The sequence below is a fragment of the Macrobrachium rosenbergii genome, chromosome 23 (genome assembly GCF_040412425.1).
Source record: "Macrobrachium rosenbergii isolate ZJJX-2024 chromosome 23, ASM4041242v1, whole genome shotgun sequence".
NCBI classification, from domain to species: Eukaryota; Metazoa; Arthropoda; class Malacostraca; order Decapoda; family Palaemonidae; genus Macrobrachium; species Macrobrachium rosenbergii.
The window spans coordinates 40,183,840-40,206,968 of record NC_089763.1 but is presented as its reverse complement, the minus strand read 5'-3'; the positions used below and the strand labels follow the sequence as shown (position 1 = coordinate 40,206,968).

The 23,129-nt window shown below is 41.1% G+C and overlaps 1 protein-coding gene across 2 annotated transcripts in view; it reads left to right on the top strand.

Moving 5' to 3' along the window:
* mRpL49 (mitochondrial ribosomal protein L49) overlaps window positions 1-23,129 on the top strand; it is a 398,706-nt gene that overhangs the window by 357,594 nt on the left and 17,983 nt on the right. For both annotated transcript variants that reach the window (XM_067125794.1, XM_067125793.1), the window contains exons 4-6: window positions 2,219-3,392; window positions 16,177-16,258; window positions 20,313-20,436. In XM_067125794.1, the coding sequence (XP_066981895.1) occupies window positions 3,246-3,392; window positions 16,177-16,258; window positions 20,313-20,436 (353 nt within the window). In that variant the 5' untranslated portion in view covers window positions 2,219-3,245. The remainder of the gene's footprint in view (window positions 1-2,218; window positions 3,393-16,176; window positions 16,259-20,312; window positions 20,437-23,129) is intronic.

Here is a 23,129-nt window from a genome sequence, read left to right as displayed (position 1 = left end):
AAATACTCAGTAAATCATCTGTGGACGGAAACGAGAGAGGGAGAGAGTGGGGAGGCCGGGGGTTGGGGGGCGCCGCTTAAATCACACCTGAGAATTATTAACTTGCAACTGAAAAATCTCTATTGAGATTTTCTTTGTTCAAAAATAACAGTTGGACAAAGTTCATGAAATTTTCACATTGCAAAAACACTATTCGTCAACGGTCATACAATGAAACTAACAAATTACAGTGCTTTTTCGTGTTCTCCTTGCTTTACGAGTGAAGGAAAAAACGACAAGTATCGAGTGAATTCATGCCGGAGTATTGATTTATGTAAGGCACTGGAGAGCGAAACTTAGCAAGGAATGGTTGACCTGCCTTGTCTCGTGTGCCTGCTTTGGCGTCCGTCCGATCCATTCGCATGCCTACGTAATGGGACTGCATAAATTAGCTGTTGGAGTTTAATTACATGCGTATGCAGATGCGATAGACAAATACTTTATTTGGTACATTTTAGTTGCCTTACCAAAATCTTACTAAAGTGCATGGAAATCATAAAGGGTTGTGTATACAGTATAACTTGACGAAGGATTCCGAGATAAGGAACCAGCGAATAATAATAATCTTACCAGGAACATATTTAGTGTCCGCATCATACTCTTGAATATTTACTATGTATGACTGAACTGAAAACCTTTGAGAAAAATCACAAAGTGGTTTCCGATCTGTCAGAGCATTTAACTCATATTCATATGTCAAAAGTGATTGAAAACCTCTATTAAGCATTGTTTATTACTGTTAACTACATATACCGCCTCTGTGACTAACAAACCTTGAACCGTGCATGATTCGTTCAACAAGAGTATTTCCTGGTCCAGGTAAGATCTGCTTGACTGACAGTAATATGAAATGAAGTACTAGGTTTAAGCGGTTGTGCATGCTAACAAATATTTGACAAGATGTGTTACCTTAACTGCCACGTTTACGTCTGAAATAGACCAAATACTAGTAGGTTCTTCAGCATAAATAGTTTTCTCTGGAATTAATACCTTTGAATCTGAACATTCTTCACGACAGTGTGCAGACTTGAAAAATTTTCCCCTTGGCCGTTACAGCTGGATTTACTGGTAACGCAAGAATCCCATCACAACAGGATAGGCAACATGTTAATACCATTAATAGCAGTGAAGTCACCAGAAAATATATTCTTATCTATTCGATACTGGATTTTCTGCCGTACCTACGGTATTCAGTTTTTTATTGCCAATACTTAGTAACTACACCAGGGTTTTCTCTATTGGAAATTCATTAAAGAGCAAATGGTGTGTCTTCACATCCATTGTGTTCCGTACCACTGTCCAGGAATAGTGAAAAACAAACATTAAGCTTATTGATGCCTTAAGAATAGGCAATTCACGAATATTTGGATGAAAATGATTGCAATAATACTGGGAGACATTATTTATAAGAGGCATTTGCTGAGACTGGAAATTATATTCACTCGTTGTGCTTTCCTTAGAATCCGTACAGTAGTCCTGTAATACCGAGAAACTGTTTGCTATTTCCTGATGTGGATCAGTGAAGATAGGCTTACCTTCAAAAAAGCCTGTTATTACGGTTTCATACCTGTCGTCTGAAAATCACCTCCAGTAACTGCATAGGTGGGTCAGTCATTTTCTTAGATGAGAAATGATACTCTGCTGTATTTATTCATGATTCTACCCCCTGCGTAAGAGGACCATTAACAAGCCCTTGAAAAGATACTTTAGCAGGACGCGTATTCACTAAAGTGACCTCATTTTCGCCATCGTCATTACTTCCACCCAGTTGCATAACACTTTTTATATGGATTGCGATTACGATTTCCTTCTTCTTGTTCTTTTGTCTTTGGATTAAAGAAATATATGATGGTAGGTGCTTTACAAAGGTTCCTAACGTTACAGTTTCAACTGTAGTTCATTTTATAGACCAATTTTATATATATATATATATATATATATATATATATATATATATATATATATATATATATATACATGTGTGTGTGTGTGTGTGTGTGTGTGTGTGTACGTATGTATATGTATGTACGTATGAATATGTGTGTATGTGGAACTGTCGTCTTATTCAAACCAATTTTTTTATATCTAGATGAAAAAATTCGTAGATAGAGGATCAGAATTGCAGATTGAACATCTCACCTAATTGAAAAAAATAAAAAAAAATTATTTTCTTTTGCAGATGATGGCCTGCTCCTAGCACACACTTAGGAAGATGTAACAACAAGAACTTGGAAAATAATGGTAGCAACTAGCAGGAACAGCGGATTAAATACATAAAAGCTATACGAATAAGGTTCATCTTCTGAATAATAATAATAATAATAATAATAATAATAATAATAATAATAATAATAATAATAAAAGCGACCCAATAATTTTCATCATGAATGAACACCCACAAGAAATAAGTTTTAGAAAAGTTACGATAATAACTAAAATATCTTTGTACTCTCAGAAACAAGAGATTTTGTTTTAAGACCCAAAACAAGACAATTGGTCGAAACCTATAAACTAGACAGCACCGCCCATTCAGTTCTAGCAAAGTCCTGTAACAAACTAACGATAGTGAAAACATACCGGGAGAGTTTGTCTTTACTATCACTTGTCTGCCAAAGAAATTCTTAATCTTATTGAAATGAATACAGAAAATTTCCCAAGGATACATTATAGTGTATGGAGACAGATTTTCAGAGCCCTTAAATGCGCCACGAAATGCATTTATATTAGAGGGTAAAATGGGCATCACTTATGAAAAGGAGAATAATAGACAGTAAATCACAATACTTGAAGCTCTGGAAGGAAGAAATAAATCTATGCCGAATTTTAGAATTAACTATTGGAAAAACTAATGAATATTTACGAGAAATGAAACAACATACAGCAAAATACGATTTTTCCATATATCGCGGTTACAGCAGCTACGCCAGAAAGAGGTAGTGTTATAACTGCTAATACTTTACAGTTTACAGGACTGTGTGGAGAACAAAAATGAAGCAACGGGAGAATTCATTAAAAGCATACAGAACCATAGGAAAATAAGACTGAACACGATCATAAGCACGTGGAGGGCGACGGGGAGCCGTTATAGGTCATCCATTTTACTACAACTACTACAACTAATAGCTTTGTTGGTTGTTGCTGATCTTGCTCACGTTTCTGTTTTGGATAAGCTTCTCGCCTTCTCGGTCGTTAGTTAGTATTTAACGATGAATACGTTAGCTATAGGATTACGTGCGTTAACAAGGAGCAGACTAGAACGAGGAATTCGTCGAGACCTTCACACTTCATCCATCATTTGCGGCATTCAAAAACTTCCAAGAGGCCATCACTCGATTCCAGAATCTCGAGAAAAGGCGAGTCCATTTCGGTAGCATGGGTTACAGTAAACTAGGCTAAACTCATTTCAGACTTAGACATTCTGCTCTCTCCTTACTTGAAAGGGCCCTACAGGCATGGCTTCTCACTGGGTTTTGTCCACTTCTTCAACAATTGGAGTGTGGTAGAGGTAGGCAAATAGCCTAGGTTGTCCAAGCATATACAATGGAAATGAATATCAAATTATGGTAAATTTTACTTTAAACGATAATACCATTCTTGAGTTGAAAATACAATTGTCCATTGTTTTAATGTAGGCCTATATTCTGTATGCTTTTGATGTTCATTTTGGTAGCAAGTTAGTAGTTTGGGCTTAGTTTTAGATAGGCTACTGGACCCCTTATATATTACAATATGGGGACCACAGGGGGAAGGCAGGGCTGTTGTGCTGGTGAAAGCAAGGATCTATTGAACCCAACCTAACATAGGCCACCATGTTCTCACCTGGCTGTTATCACTAACCTAATCAAAGGTGTCAGGTCCTTACCTAACTGGGGGCTTTTTTTGCCCCTTGACTTCTCACCTAACCTAACCTAGGGTGCCAGGGCCTTACCTTCCCCCACCCAACTGAAAGGAATGTCAGAAACATTTGAAATTCAAATTACTGAAGCTGGCTTTATCAAGCAGCGTCTAGACTCCAAAATCCCACTTAAATTTGTGAAGCTTAGAACAAAACTATCAAGCATCAGCATTGTGTATGTAGGCTACACACATTTCCAAATGAAAACAATATAGTTGGGGCTGTAGAGGATTTGGTGGGGACCGACTGGACAAAAGTACCAAAGTTTGAGGGTCAATTCTGTACACCATTTTAAACATTTCCAAGACCGGTGTCAAGAATTCTGATGAATTGTTTGGTGTCAGGTCACAGTTAACCTTTGTACTTGTGTGTGTTTAAGGTCTGGTCCAATGTCACGATATCCATCTATATTCGGAGCTTCTAGATTGTTTTTTTTTTTATAATTCGTTCAGTAAAGGGGAGTCCACACAACATAAGTACAGTCTCTGAAGTTGAAACCTTAATGTTCAAAGTCAAAGACACATAAAATTAACATACACCAAATGGGAGATTAAAAGAGGATGATGATGATACTTTTTTTTTTTTTTTTTTTGTTCAAAATTACATTACAAGAGATTATATAAAGATATATCAGAGCAGTGTCAACTTACACCAAACTATAAAATTATTAGCCACATTGCATTTGTCACATTTGCATGTGCAGAGGTGTGTACACTTCCACTGTTGTTTCTTACAAGCACATCTTCCACTACAACCCATTGGCAGCCATTGGTATTGTTGTTCATACTGGGTTCCAAGACTGGCTCTTTTTCTTCATTGTCCATCCCCAGCCTTCTGGAGAGGGTGCATACTGCAATGAAATGTCATAGGTGGCCCAGATTCCAATCTGATAAGCAGCACGCTTTGAGTGCTCCAAAAGTGCACTTTGTTTAGGCGGGATGGCTTCTATTGATTTGCTTCTCTGACAGCATTTCCTTCTGTGCCTCGTTGACTGAGGTCACTTGGCTAGTCTTGTCATACAACCACTGTGCACCATTCCAGAAGTCTGAAGCGTGAATCTTCTAGGTCTAGCTCACGAAATGGGGTCTCTGCCATTTGTTTGACGGCATCTTTCACCTCTGGAGAGCCCTTTCATGTCTCCCAAGCATGCCGTCTTCCTCTCCCAAAGAAGGAAGATACTGAGTCACAGTCTGTAAAGCTATGAAAAGCTAGTAAGGCAATGGGTTTGTCTTTTCCTAGAGCTTGGGTGAGTGTATTGATGTGGATGTAGTTGAACTTCCTTCCAACACCAAATGCAACCCAAACAACTGCTTGGCAAACAGTTCAAAATTGGTAGTACTTCCCAATGAGGATGACAATGACATCAGTGTACATACCAAACATGTGGTGTGGCCATTCTCTATGGCATCTTGCATATGATAAACCATTCTGGTGTCAGCCTCCTCATGGTCACAGTGAGGTATCTGATGATCTGATCCTCTTCACACGGCTGCATCATTGGATGTGATGATGACTTCTTTGCCAGAGGGAAACCCAGTGCTTGACCTCATTTGCAAGGAATGCAAATTGTTCTTTCTTACTGCCTGGATCATGTAGAAAGTCTTGCCATTTGCCAGGAATCTTATTGTGTGCCTCAACCTTTCTGCGTACTCCTTTCCCCTCCCTTTTTTCTCATTGTTTCTGTGATGCTGTTTTTCTTGTACGTGTCCCACACCATATCCAGGCGCTTGGCACTATTTAGTTGGTTTCTGATGAACGGGAGGAAAACCTTCTTAGCATAGTCTCTGAATGTTGCCATCCCTGCAGTTGGGAGAAAGTGAAGAACAACAGTTTCATCTAGAACTTTGACGTCAAATTTTCTTGGAGGTTCTGTCTCATTTGCTGTTTCTAATGAAGTGAGAACTTCTGGCTGCACATGAGGGACCTCTGCCACTTCATCTGCTTCCTCTGGGCACGCAGGCACATTCAGGTCTTCCAGTTCCTCTGTATCAGGGGCATTTAACATCTCTCTTTTTTACTTGATTGAAGCAGGTCAAGAGATCACTTTTTTTTTTTTTCCCAGGCGCAGTCTTCCTCTGCCAGCAATAGATGGAGGGTAGGGGTGATTTTCATGCATGAAGAAAGTGCTGATGTCTGATTCTCTGTGCAGTGCTGCAATGTACAATCATGAGAAAAGATCAACATCTGCTTTCAGGGTTGTGATCTTGTCAGCTTGTCTTGATTTGGCTCTGGTTGCTCACCCTTTGCTGTGTGGCATGGTTTGGTTGATGGGGAAGTTGTCGTCTTACTGTTGAAGAGGATGGTTTGGCAGATGGTCAGGCACTGTTGAGAGTCTCTGGAGTTTTGCTGTTTCAACCCAGTGCCATTCAATAACATGGCAACTAACATCTTGCGTGTTGTAGGAACTGATGCTTCAACCCAGTGCCATTCAATAACATGGCAACTAACATCTTGCTTGTTGTAGGAACTGACTGTTCCTGGCATGCGGGAGGAAAGGAACCATCGTAATTAAGTCATGCTTACTTAAAAATGTCCTCCTGGGAAATCTTTGCAGCTTTGGCGAGGATACTAACATGTCCTTCATTAATCACATTTTGGAGCAGCTTTGATCAGTGCATTCCCTCTGGAAACACCAGTACTTCGTTTTTTCCGTCAGTCTGCACTTGCGCCTCTGGAAAATACTGTAGAATTTGCTCTTTAAATTGAGCTTTGTTTTACTTCAATAATTGCCACTCCAAGTTCTTGCAGTCGATGGTCATAAAGCTGCCGCAGTTCAGCAAAGCGAAAGTAAAAGGTTCCATCTTCAACAGAGTTATCATTGTGCATTGTCAGTTCAATGAGTGCTTTTACTCTATTCTTTTGTCTCTGACTTTCGGCTTCACAAGACTGCTGACCCTGCTGTCTGCCTAGAGAGCGGTGGCGGTTTCTGAATTCAAACAAGCAAGGCAATTGATATTTGGCTCTTATGGCTATCAAGTCTCCACCTGTACTTCTAGCTAGCAGTGCAGTATCTTGCAAATTAGTACCCATGCATCGAGCATTTCATCTGCATGCAATATCATGAAGTCATGAAGATGGCCATCTGCTCTCGCACAGAAAATACAGATGTTATTTGGCCGAGTTGGATGGTTTCGGATTCGCTTCCTGACAGTGTCTTCAGAACTGGCTGGCTTGTCTGCTTCCTCAGCATCTCTTTTTCTTTGTGCCCTTCCGAGTCTAGTGTTGCTGAACTTAGACAAGCACGATTTGTGCCGCTGTGCCCTGTGTAAATTTAAGTCTTTAGCTGTTAATATGCTCACCAAAATTCAGTTCTACTGGTAACCTGCCTAGCTATCTAAATGCCTTCACATTGTCTATGAACTGTTTGTGAGCTTGTGATTTGTCACCACCGAAAGCATTCAGAGTGTACCTCAGTTTTCCATTTGTATTGGTCTGGCATATCATGTATGCAACCCAGTCCATCTAAATCTTCAGTCACACCTGTTAATAGAATTTTAGTTTAACACCAGGACGGTCAGTCATTCATTCACCTTTCCCAGCTAAAATGACTGACAAAATGTATGCCAAGAAAATTCCCACAACAGCATAATGTAGTATAGCCTATATGTTTTAGCAATGGTGGATTTTTTTTTTTTTTTTTTTTTTTTTTTTTTTTGAAATTCAAAGTTGGCCATCTCACATTTCACATTTTAAATAAAATGTTCTACCTTTTTTATTACAGAACCTAAACAATGTGAATAGGCTAATATAAAGATGTTAATAGTCATTGGATCTGCCTCAGGCAATGATATCAGTAGGGTTTCACCGTGTACGTTTTCGATAAACGTCACGAATATGTGTGGGAAAAAAAAGGGTGTTCCGTTGGATAAATTTCATGGTACTGGTTTCAGATCAGAAGTAGGTGGTCTAAAGATTACATGCACAAAAATTCATGCTTTTGTCCAGTCGGTCCCCATCTCGTTTAAATCTTCCCTTTATAGCCCCCACTAATAAGAGATGTTCCAAATATGCTGGACAAACAAAATCCAATTGGGAGCCCACTCACATAATTGTCAAAACATAAAGAACTTTAAAAATATCCAGGTGGATAACAATTTCTTTCAGTAATTACCTCGGTAACAGTGAATTTGTGAGTGAGTTTACATATTAAGGAGACTTATGGGCAAAGCAAAATACTCCAATATCGAGAATTGGTATTAAAGTAGAATAATTAATGCATTTGTCAGTGTTTCATCAAGAGCTGACATAAAAACCAAATTTTGCCAGTTTTAGAATGATTGGTATTGTTGTACTTTCAAAGAACCTGCTTCACAACTTTGGATAGGCTATATTGTTTCAGAGCTTTGAGGTTGGAGATATAGTAACAACTGTTCATAAACTTAACTAAAGAATAACTGCATATCAAATTGAAATGGAAGCTTCATGACACCACCATTAACACACAAATGATCAAACAACATAAAGTAGCCTACTAGCCTAAAGACATCATGAGTTACACCTAATGGTACAGACAGAAAGAGCAGCGATTTTATATGATAATATAGTGTAAACAAAGTAAGAACTGTTATTAAACCACAACTGATCATGTCTGTTACTGGCAATTTCTGAAGATTATTGCAAAGAAAATGTCTCTCAAACTTCATAGAAAAACATTAAAATATGTGTGATTGCTTTAAGTTATGATGAAACACAGTATACAGCATGAATATTTGTTCCTACAGAAATACAAACCGTCGCCTTTTGTGTATGAATATCCCTTGTTAGCTGGAATACCTCCCTTGCTCAAACTTGCTGCCGCCAAGTACTTTTTCTTTGATCACCATCTGGTGAAGACATTTTTTGTCTTTCTTCCACTACCTTTTCCAATATTTTCACATCATTCTCAAGGAGTCCTATTCCTCTGTAATTTCCGCATCTCATTGTATCCCCTTCTTTATACTATTATTGTAAGGTTCTGTTTCTACTCTTCTGGTCCTATCGATGTTCTTATTAGGTTTTTGTATATTCTGGTAAGCTCATGGATAACTGGCTCTCCTGCTACTGTTATGAAGTTGCGCATTATTCCAGATGGTGTCTGTAATTTTAATGATAATGGTCATTTTGTGTTTCAGCTTCTCTACTCTTGTATGTCATCAACTTCTCTTTGTATGTTATCAGCTTTTCTCTTGGTTTCTTAAACATTGTGGTCATCGACTTCAAACCTTGGCTTTAGCAAAACTCAGTATGTCACAGTACTTCCTCCTGATTTTTCTGATAGGCTTTATCAACTTATAAAATCCTCAAAACCAGCTCTGTTACCCTGTGGCCATTGAGGTCTTGATTTATCAGTGCCCCATTTACCTGTAGTACTTCAGTTCGTGCATCTGATAGCCTTTCCCAGAATTTTGGCTTTTCCTTTGGTCTTCTCATTGCTATTAAATAAACCAAAACACAAGGATTACTGTCTTTTCTAAGACCATCTTAATCTTTACTTTCTCATTGATATGCCCTTCTTTTACCACACTCGTAGCCAATTCATCCTTGACCAGCTTGCCTACTTCTTTTCTTTCTAGTTTCACCACTGTTCCGCCAGAATTTGTATTTCTCTGTGTCACCACTGATGGACTTTTCTGTCTAGTTTCACCACTGTTCCACCAGAATTTATATTTCTCTGTGTCACTACTGATGGACAATGGGGCAGCTCCTTTATAGTCCACTTCCTGAACAAAAAATGGTTTTATATATGTAACTTACCCAGTAATTACTTAGTTAAGAGTTTCTAGAGTTTCTACTTGAACGGCAGTTAGAATTCTGAATTCCGCGGTAGCGATTCTTTTGTTTGTATAGGTGACTATGCCCTGCCCACTTTCAGGGTACGAAAGAGGAACAACACCGCCAACATGACAGTTTGTTTCTGCCACTTGTAGCATCAACACCTGGTGTTGTTACAGCAGTTCAGAGTTTTGGTATTCATATTTTCTTCTTTGGTGAAGTATTTGTAGCCGTTTCGGCATTTTTTCCTTTTGACTTTTCATGGATTTGACTTTTTTTGACTAGTTAGGAAATGTCCAACATTAGTAGTTCTAGTTTCCAGTATTGCAGTAAGGGCTGCAATACACGGATGACAAAAGCGACCTACGACTCTTATGCCCTGTGTTCAGGTTGCAGAGGTCAGGTTTGTTCGATTGATTTGACTTGTGACGAATGCAGAGATTGGGGGGAACAGAAATGGAAGACCTTAAATTCTCATTTAGCGAAGCTAGAAAGATAGGAAGAGGAAAGAAGCCGCTAAAGCTAGCGGAAAAGTAGCTAGTCAGGCTTTAACTCCCAGATCAGATAAGGCTGATTATCTATTAGTTCTCCAACTGTAAACCCTTCCCCCACCTGCATCAATTAATTATCCTAAACCACTTACTCCTTCTCCTGGCTCCATCACTTCCAAACCTGATCGCTTCGCCAGCCTTGAAAATAAATTTGAGCAACGATTAAATCTTGTTGCAAGTACAGTGGCCCAATTAGGGGCATCAATGCGTGTCCTGATGGACAAATTTGAAAATAGTGCAAAAGGTGAAGTGTCAGTAGAGGAGGCAGTTGTTCGTCCCACTGATTCTCCTAGGCGGAGGTCCCTGCCATACTCCCTGCTACCTGGGAGGAGGCATACCGGTAGCCCAAGGGAGGTCAGTGGGGTCTGCCCATGACCAGTCGTCCCTGAGCCCAACCTGTTGCATCCCAGGTTGCAGCTAGAGACAGCTGCTGGAAAAGCATCTTCCTTTAGCCCTCAGCCGTTGTGCAGCAAGTGGGACACTCCGGAACGTTTCTCCTTTCCTCTGCGCCAGGAACGAGGTTCTAGCCCGATACACCTCTCAGGCGAGCAGCGTCAGTCTTTAAGTTAGCGCCCTGTTCCCTCAGCTCGTTTAGTATCAATGGAACGTCCTGTTGAGCGCCAGGAAACAGACAAGCGCCCTGTTGCAGCTAGGCGCCCTGAGGTAGTCGGACGTTCTGTTTCGTCGGAGCGCCCCAAAACTGCCGATCTTCCCAAAGCACTCAAAACCCCTCAAGTCTCCAAGTGCCCTGCAGCTTCCGATAAGCCTTCTCCTCCATTGGACCTGGCTCTTGAACCATTGCAACGCAAGGTGGATAACATACTTAATCTTTTACAGAAGCCTGCAGCTCAGGCTGCCCCTGATTTAGTTGCGATGACTTCTCTGATCTCTTTGGCGGATGAAGAGGACCAGGATACGTCTTCGACACTGTATGCGTCACTCCTCAAGTGCCTTCTTCAGTATTTCCCAAAATTTTTCTCTCCGTCTTCTCCAGGTTCGTTTTATTTGATGAGCTCTCAGGCTGTGGATTTGTCTCAACTGCCAAAGATGGTTCTCTCCAAATCTTCGAAGAAAGCTCTTTCCCAAGTGGAGGACTGGTTTTCCGAGAAGAGAGTTCAAGGGAGAGCTTGTTTTAGTGTTCCTCCTTCTCACCTCTCACGTATGAGGTATTTGTCGTACGCAACGGGGAGCAGCTCCTTTCCTGGGAGTGGCTGCCTCCTTCCAGGGGGACTTCTCTGCGCTCATTGACACGGCTCGGAGATCGGCTCTCGCGTCGGCAAAAACCTTCTTCTCGGCACAGGAGTTGGCCCTGTGCGGATCATCTTTTGGAGTATTTTTAAGGCCTTTGAAGTGTTGAGTTTTCTCGACTGGTGTTTAGGAGCACTTGCCAAGAAACTTCAAGAACCAGCTCTCTTGTGTGATAAACTCGCAGACCTGGATGGTTTTCTGTCTTGCGCAGATAAAGCCGTTAGAGATGGCTCACATGAATTGGCTGCACTGTATGCCATGGGCGTCTTAAATAAGCGTGAACTCTGGGTCTCATTCACATTGAAGGGTGTGACGGCCTCACAGAAATCGGCTCTACTGTTTTCCCCCTGGATAAATAGCATTTGTTTACTCAGTCCACCATAAATGAGATTGCAGTGAGCCTGCACCAAAAGTCAACGCAGGATTTGTTGACTCGGCCAACGAAGCACCAGAAGGATCAACCTGCATACTCGGCTAAACCATCATCTCTGCTCAAACATCCTAAGCCATTTCGTGGAGGAAATCAGAGAGCGCGCCCCAGGTCCCGAGGTTTGGTTAGATTTGCTCTACGAGCGATCAAGAAATCTTCAGCAAGATCATCCTCTCGCAAGTGAGGATTTAGCCCTTCATGCTCCAGTAGGGGCCAAGCTTCGTCTCTTTTGGGAGAGATGGAGCAGAAGAGGAGCGGATCAGTGGGTAGTAAAAGTTTTAAAGGAGGGATACTCTATCCCCTTCAAGGAGAATCCGCCATTGACCGACACTCCCGTCATATTGACAGCTTACTCCATCGGATCAGAGAAGTATTCGGCCTTGTCAAAGGAAGTGTCCTCTCTTCTGAACAAAAAGGCAACAGAAGTTGTGAGAAAGGTAAATACGAAAGGATTTTACAATTGCCTTTCTGTAGTTCCCAAAGCTTCAGGAGGTTGGAGACCGGTGCTCGATGTAAGTGCCTTGAATGTCTTCGTAGAGAAAACGAAATTCAACATGGAAACCATCCACCCAGTTCTGGCTTCCATCCATCGGGGGATTGGATGATTTCCCTGGATGTGAAGGACGCTTATTTCCATATTCCGATTCATCTGGATTTGAGGAAATACCTATGTTTCGTTTTCAAGGACCAGGTTTTTCAATTTCGAGCACTTTGTTTCGGTCTCTCTACGGCCCCACAAGTTTTCACTCGAGTGTTGTTTTTGTACCTAGACGATTGGCTAATTCATTCACCCACGAAGTTACAATGCATGAAGGACTTACAGAAGACTCCTCTTGACCCAGGATTTAGGACTAACACTCAACTTCGAGAAATCACAAATGACTCCCTCTCAGAAGACTATTTGGAAGTTCTGATAGACTCTCTGAGTTTTCAGGCTTTTCCATCACCCAGGAGAGTAGAAGACTGTCTGAGGAAAGTAGACCTCTTCCTCTCGCTTTGTTCGTGCCCTGCCACCCAGTGAATGAGTCTTTTGAGGATGTCGGCTTCTCTAGAACAATTCGTGAGACTAGGAAGACTTCACATGAGACCCCTCCAGTTCTATTTAAGGACTTGCTGGGATTGAAAAGTTCATCAGGACCGCCACACCTTTCCAATAACCCCAGAGATAAAGGAGGATCTGCGATGGTGGAGGTCCACAGACAGACTTTCAGAAGGGAAGTCACTTGCTCTGCTTTTCCAACGCGTCGGATGTAAGTTGAGAAGCGCTCCTGGGGAACCTGGAAGTCTTGGGGAAGTGGTTGGAGGAGGAAAAAGAGCTGCATATCCACGTGAGAGAGTTGAAGGCTATACATCTAGGTCTGCAACATTTTGCAACGCAGGTACACAGCAAGACTGTAGCGGTACATGTGGACAATACCACAGCCCTGGTGTACATCAAACATCAGGGGGGACACACTCTTTTTCTCTCTGTGAAGTGGCGAGAAATCTGCTATGTTAGGCGGATCGGAACTAGACACGTTTAGTCACCCGGTTCATACAGGGCAAGTGCAATGCCTGGCAGACGAGCTGAGCTGTCGCAAGCAAATTGTACCCACGGAGTGGATGTTAGATCTTCGAGTCTGTGCTAGCCTTTGGAGACTATGGGGTCAACCGAGCATAGACCCATTTGCAACTTCCAGGAATTACTGTCTTCTTCTGTTTTGTTCCCCGTTCTCAGAGCCTCTAGCTTGGATTTTCCGAGGCTCCTTCCCGAAATTCCAAGTCTTCTCAGACAGCCCCATGTCAGGAGGTTTCATCAAGGACTATCCTCTCTGGCCCTAACAGGATTTCGACTGTCTACAGACTCATTAGAGCAAAAGGTTTTTTTAGAGGAGCAGCAGAGGCTATCGCCAAATGTAGACGTTTTTCCTCCAATAACGTCTACCAAGCTAAGTGGGCACGCTTTAGGAGTTGGTGCAGGAGAAATAAAGTCTTGTCCTCGAAAACTTTTATCACTCAAATAGCAGACTTCCTTTTCTATTTGAAATCCTCGAAAGGGTTGTCAGTCGCAACTATAAAGGGTTACAGAGCGATGCTAAACTCCGTTTTTCATCATAGAGGCCTAGACATCTCGAACAACCAAGACTTGTCTGATCTGATTAAGTCTTTTAATATCTTCAAGTCCAAGAAAGAGGCTTCCTTCTCTTGGAATCTTGGTGTGGTCTTTAATTGGCTTTCTGACCCTCGATTTGAACCAATGCGCTCTTCCTCTCTAAGGTATTTGACTCAGAAAACTCTCTTTCTGGTGGCCTTAGCAACGGCTAAGGGAGTAAGTGAACTGCAAGCTATAAGCAAAAGAATCGGTTTTTCGCAAGGTAATGCAGTCTGCTCCCGTTTGCTTGGTTTTTTAGCTAAAAATGTGAACCCGTCACATCCCTGGCCCCGTTCTTTTTCAAATCTGAGTTTATCAGATATCCTAGACACAGAAGAAGAGAGACAGCCGTGTCCTGTTCGTGCCCTCTGATATCATTTACATCGAACGGAGAAGATTAAGAGGCCATTTTAGTAATCTCTGGTGTTCGGTTAAAAACCCTTCTTGACCTCTTTCAAAGAACGCCATTTTGTTTTTCTTGAGGGCTCTCATAGTTGAGGCACTCTCTCAATTAGCGGAAACGGACTTAACGCTTTTGAAAGTTAAAGCGCACAAGGTTAGAGCAGTTGCTACTTCGGTAGTGTTCAAACATAGTCTTTCGCTCTCAGCCATCCTGGAGGCAACACATTGGAAGTGCAAGTCGTTGTTCGCAATACACTATTTGCGGGACGTCGAGACAATTTATGATAACTGCAGTACCCTAAGACCTGTGTCTGTAGCTGGCATAATGATGGGTGAGGAAGTGTAGGAAGTCTCCCTTCCTTTCCTTTCCTCTTCGCCTTGAAAATGGTGTTGAGTTCTTGGGGAGCCTAGGAGGGTACGATGTACCTGGAGTGCTCACTAGTTTTTTGTGTTGGGTAGTGGTCTTGCTTTTATATTTAATCATTGTTTAATTATGGTATAGGTGACTTTGTTGTTCTGTTTTGTTATTGCTGTGGTACTGTGCCCAGGGCAAATTAAGTATATCTTAGTTTAACCAGACCACTGAGCTGATTAACAGCTCTCCTAGGGCTGGCCCGAAGGATTAGACTTATTTTACGTGGCTAAGAACCAACTGGTTACCTAGCAACAGGACCTACAGCTTATTGTGGAATCCGAACCACATTATGACGAGAAATGAATTTCTATCACCAGAAATAAATTCCTCTAATTCTTCATTGGCCGGTCGGAAAGTCGAACACTGGGCGTGCCCAGGGCAGGGGCAATTATTTATGCTTTCGCAGCCTTCAGTGTACACCTTCGTCACAAAGCTTAACCTTATACTTCGTCAGCCATCGGAGTACTCCATTGCGAAGTGTCCCACTTAAGTAGAGGTGCTTCTGGCCATGCTGCCACGCCGCTGCAGGTGAGATGAGCGCCACCAGAGGCAGTATCTACCTGCAGCAGCTCTTTCATCAGGTAAGGAACAACTATCTTATTATTTTTAAAGTAAGATTTTGTCCATGATTCCCCTCCTCCTTTCAATGTGGAATCAGCTAAGTAATTACTGGGTAAGTTACATATATAAAATGACATTTTTATAATAAAATAAAGTTTTATATATACTTACCCAGTAATTACGGATGGAGCCCACCCTCCTCCCCGCACATGGACTCTTTTTTGCATAAACAAATTGTTGTGTTGGCGGTGTTGTTCCTCTCGTACCCCGAAAGTGGGTGGGGCATAGTCACCTATACAAACAAAAGAATTGCTACCGTGGAATTCAGAATTCTAACTGCCGTTCGAGTAGAAACTCTGAGCTAAGTAATTACTGGTTAAGTATATATAAAACCTTATTTTATTATAAAAATATCATTTTTATTACTCCAAGCATGTTTATTTTATTAACTTTATTCTATTTCTTTTTATGAAACTCATAAGATGTATGTCTTATCTTTATATTTTTTCTCTCCAGTAAGCATACTCAGTGCCCTATTGCTTGCACAAATTGATTATCCAATTAGTTATAATCCCTGGCATAAATAATGTATGAAAAAATCTGTACGGAAGCACTCTGGTATTTCAAAAAAATATATTCAATTAGGTTCAAGAAAGTATTGTCAGATTTTAACTGAACTTATTTTATTTAAACTTTTAAAAGCCATGCACTTACTCTCACAAGCATTGTGATTTTCTTGCCTTCATTTTTCAGGTTGAAATATCTGTAGCAGAATGGCCTTTTGTAGAGCGTGTTTTGCCATTGACAAAAATCCCTACTCCTACGGCTAAGCCAGGTGAGTCATAATATCTTTTGCAGGGGTGTACAGTATTGTTTGTGTCTACTTCTCCAAATGAGTATTTTGGGTTACTGTCTCTGTCCATCTTCCTTCTAGGTCATCAGATTTCTGAAAAAGAGGGCTGCATCTGAGAGTGGCTGTCAGTCCTGAGAGACTGTGACCAACTTTCAGCAAGATTTCTAATTTAGATATAGTACTGAAGGCTTCAGGTTTTCTATTAGTCTCAGAGAACCTGAAACACTGCTGGGTTCTACCTGAAGCATTGTTTTGATCATCATGTGTGTGGTTCTTTCCTACCTAATTATCACGGGTCCTTTTCATTCTCTAGAAAAGTTGGGCAACAGGGAAGAGTCTCTCTCTCTCTCTCTCTCTCTCTCTCTCTCTCTCTCTCTCTCTCTCTCTCTCTCTCTCTCTCTCTCTCTCTCTCTCTCTCCAAATGCTTGACACATCCCCTAGGGTCAGCTTCATCCTGGACACACTGCACTTTACCTGAGAGTACAGGTGTCCTTTGTACTTTACTACCAAGGTACTGTTGGCACAGGAGTCAGGATCCCCTTCCACCCTAGGATTTGTGGTTGTAGGACACTCAACAAATTTTACAGGACAGAGAAGAATTGACTTTTTAGTTGGTGCAGTGAAAATGGTGTTGATCCAGTCAACACTGTTGTAGTGTTTATGGATTTCCCCTTTTTTTTCCACTGCCTACACAAGGAAGTAGTCTATTGCTGCCATCAAGGGATATAGGCACCCCCTGCAAGTTATTGGACATATGAAGCCCAGATTTAGGTTCTTTGGTAGAGTTGAAGAGGCTCATCTAGTACCTCAGAAAAGAATGTTCCCCATGAGTTGCTTACATTTGATTGGGACATCCTCAAGAGTCTTCTGATGCTTCCATGCAAACCACTTCAAAAAGCACCTTTGCTTCTTTGGTCTTTCACTGAGGAGTAGATAGAAGTCCAAGTACCTTCTTCAGGGACCAAGTAATTGGGAGTCTTTCGGGAGCAGGTCTTTGTAGAGCAAAAGACCGTAAAAGGGAAGTAACGACTTCTGTGCTGGAGTCAATCCCGAATCCATAAAGCAAGGGTTCTGATAATGCTGTCTTGTATGACATGATTGTTGTAACCACAAGACATTTGTCTTCACAAAGATATATCATAAAATTTAAGTGTTTCTATAGAAATTTCAACTGGGCTCTCAGTATGGATATAATATAACCATATCTTCCATACGGACTGATTTTGTTGGATAGATGACGTCCGTAACTTTTGCACTAGGTACCTAGCAATGTTGGGCGAGTAGTTTTCACGGTAGATAATGTTAAAAAAATCCACACGTGAAGGTCTCGGCTCAGAAAGGAGGATGTGTAAATAATTTTCTCTCCTACTTTCTGGGATAGTACAGCAGACGACAGTGGAATTGATCTTTTCGCCCGCTGTTGAAGTGATAGGAACCAATGTCTGTTTGGCCAATTTGGGGCTATTAAGTAAGCTGTTCCTTTGAAGGTTAGGAGTTTGCTCAAAACCTTCGAAATCTAGGACAATGGTGGAAAAAGATATATCGTCTTCCAATTGTTCCAGTCTTGTAGGAAGGCATCTCTTGCTATTGCTTGATTGTCCAAGTTCGGAGATACATATACTGGAAGTTTGTGGTTCTCGTATGTGGCGAACAGGTCCACTTCCGGTTGTGGAAGCCTGTTGGCTATTGTTTGGAAAGAGTGGTTGTCCAACATCCACTCCATTGAGGCTGTCGTTTTCCTCGATAGAGAGTCTGCTATTACATTGAGAGACCCTGTGAGGTTAATTGCAGACAGGTGCCACTTCTTTACTTGTGCCATCCAAAGAATGGCAAGCATTACCATGTTGAGAGGAGGTGAACGTGATCCCGATCTCTTGATGCAGGACATTGCAGTCGTGTTGTCTAGAACCAACAGAATGTGTGTCTCTTCTGGAGGTTTGAGTTTTTTGAGAGACAAAAAGACAGCCATCAGTTCCAGGAAATTGATATGACACTTCCTCAGAGAAACTGACCACCTCCCTGCCACCTGACGATCCTCCCAATGTCCTCCCCAACCTGTCAATGAAGCATCTGTGTGTATTGTCACTCTTACAGATGGAGGAGTCAGGGTGACCTGTTTCGCCAGAGATTCCATCCGGGTCCAAGGCCGAAGTATCTCCCTGACTTTTTTCTTTTAGTTTCCTGTTTACCAAAATCTAGGATCCTTGGTGTAAACTGGGTTGTTGCCTAGTTCCATAAAAGAATATGTTTTAAAAGGTTCTTACTTACCAATTTAAACCTTAAATTGGGTTACTATCTAACCCAGATTATTTAAATAACCTTTAGGATATGTAATTCTAGGATATAGGCTATGGACAACATCTACTACGTTTACATTATTCTGACTGAATTTGTTAGGCTACCGTCTCATGTAGGCTACCGCCTAGGCTATTGTGGACACCGTTATCTGAAAGGATTATCTAAATTAATACTAAATTGTGGAACATTTCTTTAGTTACACATTATAAACTGAATGATCAAAACATCAAATTTGCAGAGCTTTCGCAAATAACAAAGATCATGAGAGGGCACCAGCCATGTGCTCTGAAGACACCGACCATGTGCTCTGAAAACAAAGTTCAGTTTTCAGGATTCCATACACAAAAACATTTGTTCCACAGTTAAAACTAACAATTTTTAGAACTCGAGTTTAAAAATAAGCACTTAACTTTCATGTTTGGATGTTTCCATAATACTTGCTGCTTTACACTCTTGAAAACAGTAAGGAGCACTGACGGGTTAAGTGTACACTTGCGCTAGCAGAGGGTAATGAAACTGGTCTTTTTGCCTGCCCGGTCGTAAACAAGATGGCAGACGCGCATTTGCAATAGTCACTTCTTGCAGTTTTGACGTAGGAAAAACTGGGTTCAGCTTCGCTGAAGATAAGGGAAAATGCCCTCTTATCTTTGAGTCCATTATACTCTATCACGTGTCATAGTGTTTTCATTACGACACAATACCCAGCTATAAGACCAGGCTAGAAAAATATTTCTTTGATACTAGTCTAGTCACCATGGGAGCACTGGCACACCAGGGGGGTTAACTCTTTTGAGGACTCAATAGCGACTACCAAAAATAGGTTTTTCCTACGTCAAAACCTGTTTTTTAAGAAAGGTCTGTGAGACCAAACACTGTCATGGAAAGCAGTAGACTTTTTGGGGTTGGACATAGGTGGGATTCTCATTTGCACCTGAATATGTAGCAAAGGCCCAAATGGCACGTAGCCAGGATTAAACCACAGAACCCTTCACTATCTTTTGTCACAAAGTAATGAAGATGAACTTCTGCCTAGTGATGGCTGTTAAACACCGACTGCCAGATTGCATAAGTAAACTACGATTTGTATTTATGAGATGTAAATTACTTTTAAATACTGCACTTTTGGGAGGGAGATTTTATTAGCAAACAGTTAGTCAAGTGGAATCCATCTCTTGGTCTGTCACCCCTAACCAGTTGTTCCATGTGTAATGGCATTGGTAAAATTGATAGTTTAATATCAGTAAAACATAGGTGATAATTTATTTGATTCTATAATAACAGTAGCATCTACAAAAAAACCAGCTTAAACTGAAAAAATTCCATTAAACCAGTACAGTACAGTATACTGAAATCATATTGAAGTTTATAAACCACACTAGTCCTTTATCTTTAATAAACAGTTTATATTCTTTTTCAGTTAAAGCAAACCCTACAAAAATCAGCTCTGTGTATCTTGATGTCCAACCACTCCAACTCCTTTTCACATTGTATGCACTGAATGACTGAAAGTGCCCAGTGCTTGGCTGTACTGTATAGCCTAATTTTCATTACTCCAATCAGTATTACTGTATAAAGAGAACAAAATCTTACTTATTTTTGCAATAAAAAAAAAAAAAAAGGCTGTATTAGTGTATCCATTTTGAGTACTGTCATGTCATTTCCAAAAGCATCATGAATTCCATCTGTGTAAAAAATAAAGTACTGGAGTATAAATGGTAAATGGTGTTTCCTTTTACAGGAGAGGTTATGCCATCAGGATGGGTTGCACCATCTGCGAAACCTGGCGACTGTTCATACTACATTAATCGAAATGCCAACCACATGTTGCCAGTATATATCATTCACCAGCCAATAATGTCCAGGTAAGATGAAATTTGGTACATACTGCATACCTCATCTACTGTTCTCTTGTAAAAATCACCCTTTAAAAATTGTTTATTTAGTTGTGCATTTTTTTCCATTAATGTCAAGGAAGTACTGTAGTAGACTAGAATGTAAAACAGGAAAAATTCATCAGAAACCTACAACTGTGAAGGTTTTCAAGATTTTTGCAGCATTGCTTTTTATTTCATGAAATGAATTCAACTTCCTGGTGTCTGTATCAGCTTTCCATAACCTGAACTGCTGTTAGTTGAAAAATATGTGGCACATTCAGTCTTTGCTTTCTAAAGATCTTGTCTTGTCAGGGGCTGCTGTTGATGATCAGTTATTATAATTGTCATTATTATACCTCAGCCATACCAAATTTTCAAAATTTTTATTATAAGTAGTATTGTTTAAGTTTCTGTTGTTCATAGTTGATGGATACAAAATATAAACCCTTTTGGTTAATAGTTTTTAAGACTTCTAACAAAGGAATGATAATGAGGTCTGTCAGTTTAGAACTTGAAACTGTTCATTTCTTGATTCTTCTGAGTAATGCTACCTACATATAATATAGGCCTATGGGAAGGTGAGAGAGCCTTCATTCTTTTGCAGGCACTTGTCATGTTTGTGATTTTTCTGCAATTTTTAGACTTCAGTTTTATGTGCAGCTTTCAGTATTTAAGGTGTGTAGATTAGGCAGTTTTTTGTGGTCGACGGAATTTTTTTTTTTTTTTCTACTTGAATAGGTTTGTTGATGGATAAATTTTCTTAGTAATTGTGCTCCTTGCTAGATGTGGTTTGTGCAGTTAATTGAGTTTCAGGATATTCCACAAAGGATGACTTACATCTCATGTGTTCTTTGCCTTGGAAAATCTTAAATGCCTTATTGCAATACACTCCCTGAACACCTGAATTAGCCCTTAATCCCACTACCTCGAACACTCTCAATAGCCCATCCCACTATAGTGGGAATTTTAACAGCCAGCATTACTAATGCTGCAGGTAAAATCTTGTCACTTGAGCTACCATAACAAGCGGTTGGCAACGCTGACACAGGTGTGCGCCGACACGCCCCATTTTCATCAATTGCTTTTTGTTTGCGCTGCTGGAAGGTTGTTTCCTTCTGCAGTGCGAGGTTTTAATCCTATTGCCCGACTTCTCTTTGTATTTTGGACTTGTGGTGAAGACCTGGATTGTGTTTAACAGTTTTTCTCCTGGATATTCTGGATATCTTCGACGTGGAACGTCTTTTGGATTTGGACTCGCTGGTTCCCGGTCTCGATTGTGCATCACGGACTTTTCCCCTTCTACTACCATGCCATCGGCTTTGACGTCGGCCTCGACTGCCTACAACGGTGGACGCTGGCACTCATCGCTCCTTCTTTCTGCATAGATGGATGAGTACCTTGAGACATGATAGACATTCTGTCAGGTATGTAGGAAGGTTAAATGTGATGTCCAGACTCATTGCGATGAATGTTCCCATTGGAAGGCACAAGAGAGGGATGATTACATTCGTCATCGCAAGTCTTTGGCTAGTAAGGGCGGCAGACGTCGGTCAGATTCTCGTTACCTCAAGTGCCTCAGACTTCGGCTACAGATCAGTTGATGGATTTAGCGAGTTCAAAGGTAGACAAACAGATAGAGGATAGGATTGCAATTAGTAAGGAAAGTTCAGTAGCTAGTCTTCAACATTTCTCAGATAGGGATAATTGTAGTATTAGGATGTCTAATTCTTCTTCCTTTTCAGCTCCCCTGCCTGTTCCAGAGCCAGCCCTAACGGGTGCTGAGGGTAATGCCAGAACCGCAAGCCTCTGAGTGGGTAGGGTCTGCCGGCCCCCTCGGCGCGGAGCAGGCAGTGAAGGATTCCCCCCCAACCCCCTTGTAGTATTGATAAATTTAATGTTGATAATGTTAGGATCAAGATCTAGGTGTGATAAAGGAGGTTAGGTTTGGGTTTGGTAGTGAGGAGAAGGTATTAACAGTGCAGTGTCGTTCTCCTGAACGGGTTCCGGTTTCGGGTTCGAGTGGTTTTTGTGCTCTGACAAGTTTTTCTCCTTCATCTCTTCTTTCAATCTGGCTCAGTCTCAAGTCAATGTTTCAGTTACGGTGGGGCAGAATCCTTCTGCTTTCGCTTCTATCTCAATTCCTACTGTTTTTTAAATCTCCTACTGTAGTTTTCCCCCTTCCCTGTATTTTTTTTTTACTCCTCCATCTAGTAAGGCAGATTATGGTGTGTCCTTTCGGCTTCTAAAGTAATTTGCGGGACCTGCAATTGGATGTGACAAGTTATAAGACAGATGGCGGGGTTTTTCGACGGGTATAGACCTAGGGCGAGAGGTTATATTTTTTCTCGAATGTTTTCTCTAACATTAGAGAGTATGGGACACAGTAGTGTCCAGAATTCATGTCAGATATGTTTTCAGGATTATTGAGGGGGGCCAGATTTGGTGTACCTTCTTTCCTTTTTGTTCTAAGTTTTCTTCTGGGTTATCTGTCGCTTCATCTCCTGCTCCCACATTCTCTGTTACTCCCTTTTCAGTCTCCTCTTCGGCCTTTTCTTCTTCTGCTCCGGTATTTCCTGCGGCTTCCGCATCTTCCGTTTCCCCTCCTTCTTCGATTTTGGTTTTCCTCCTCTCAGGTAACTTCTTTTTATGCGTCTGCTATTCCTATGCCTCCTGCTTTTTCC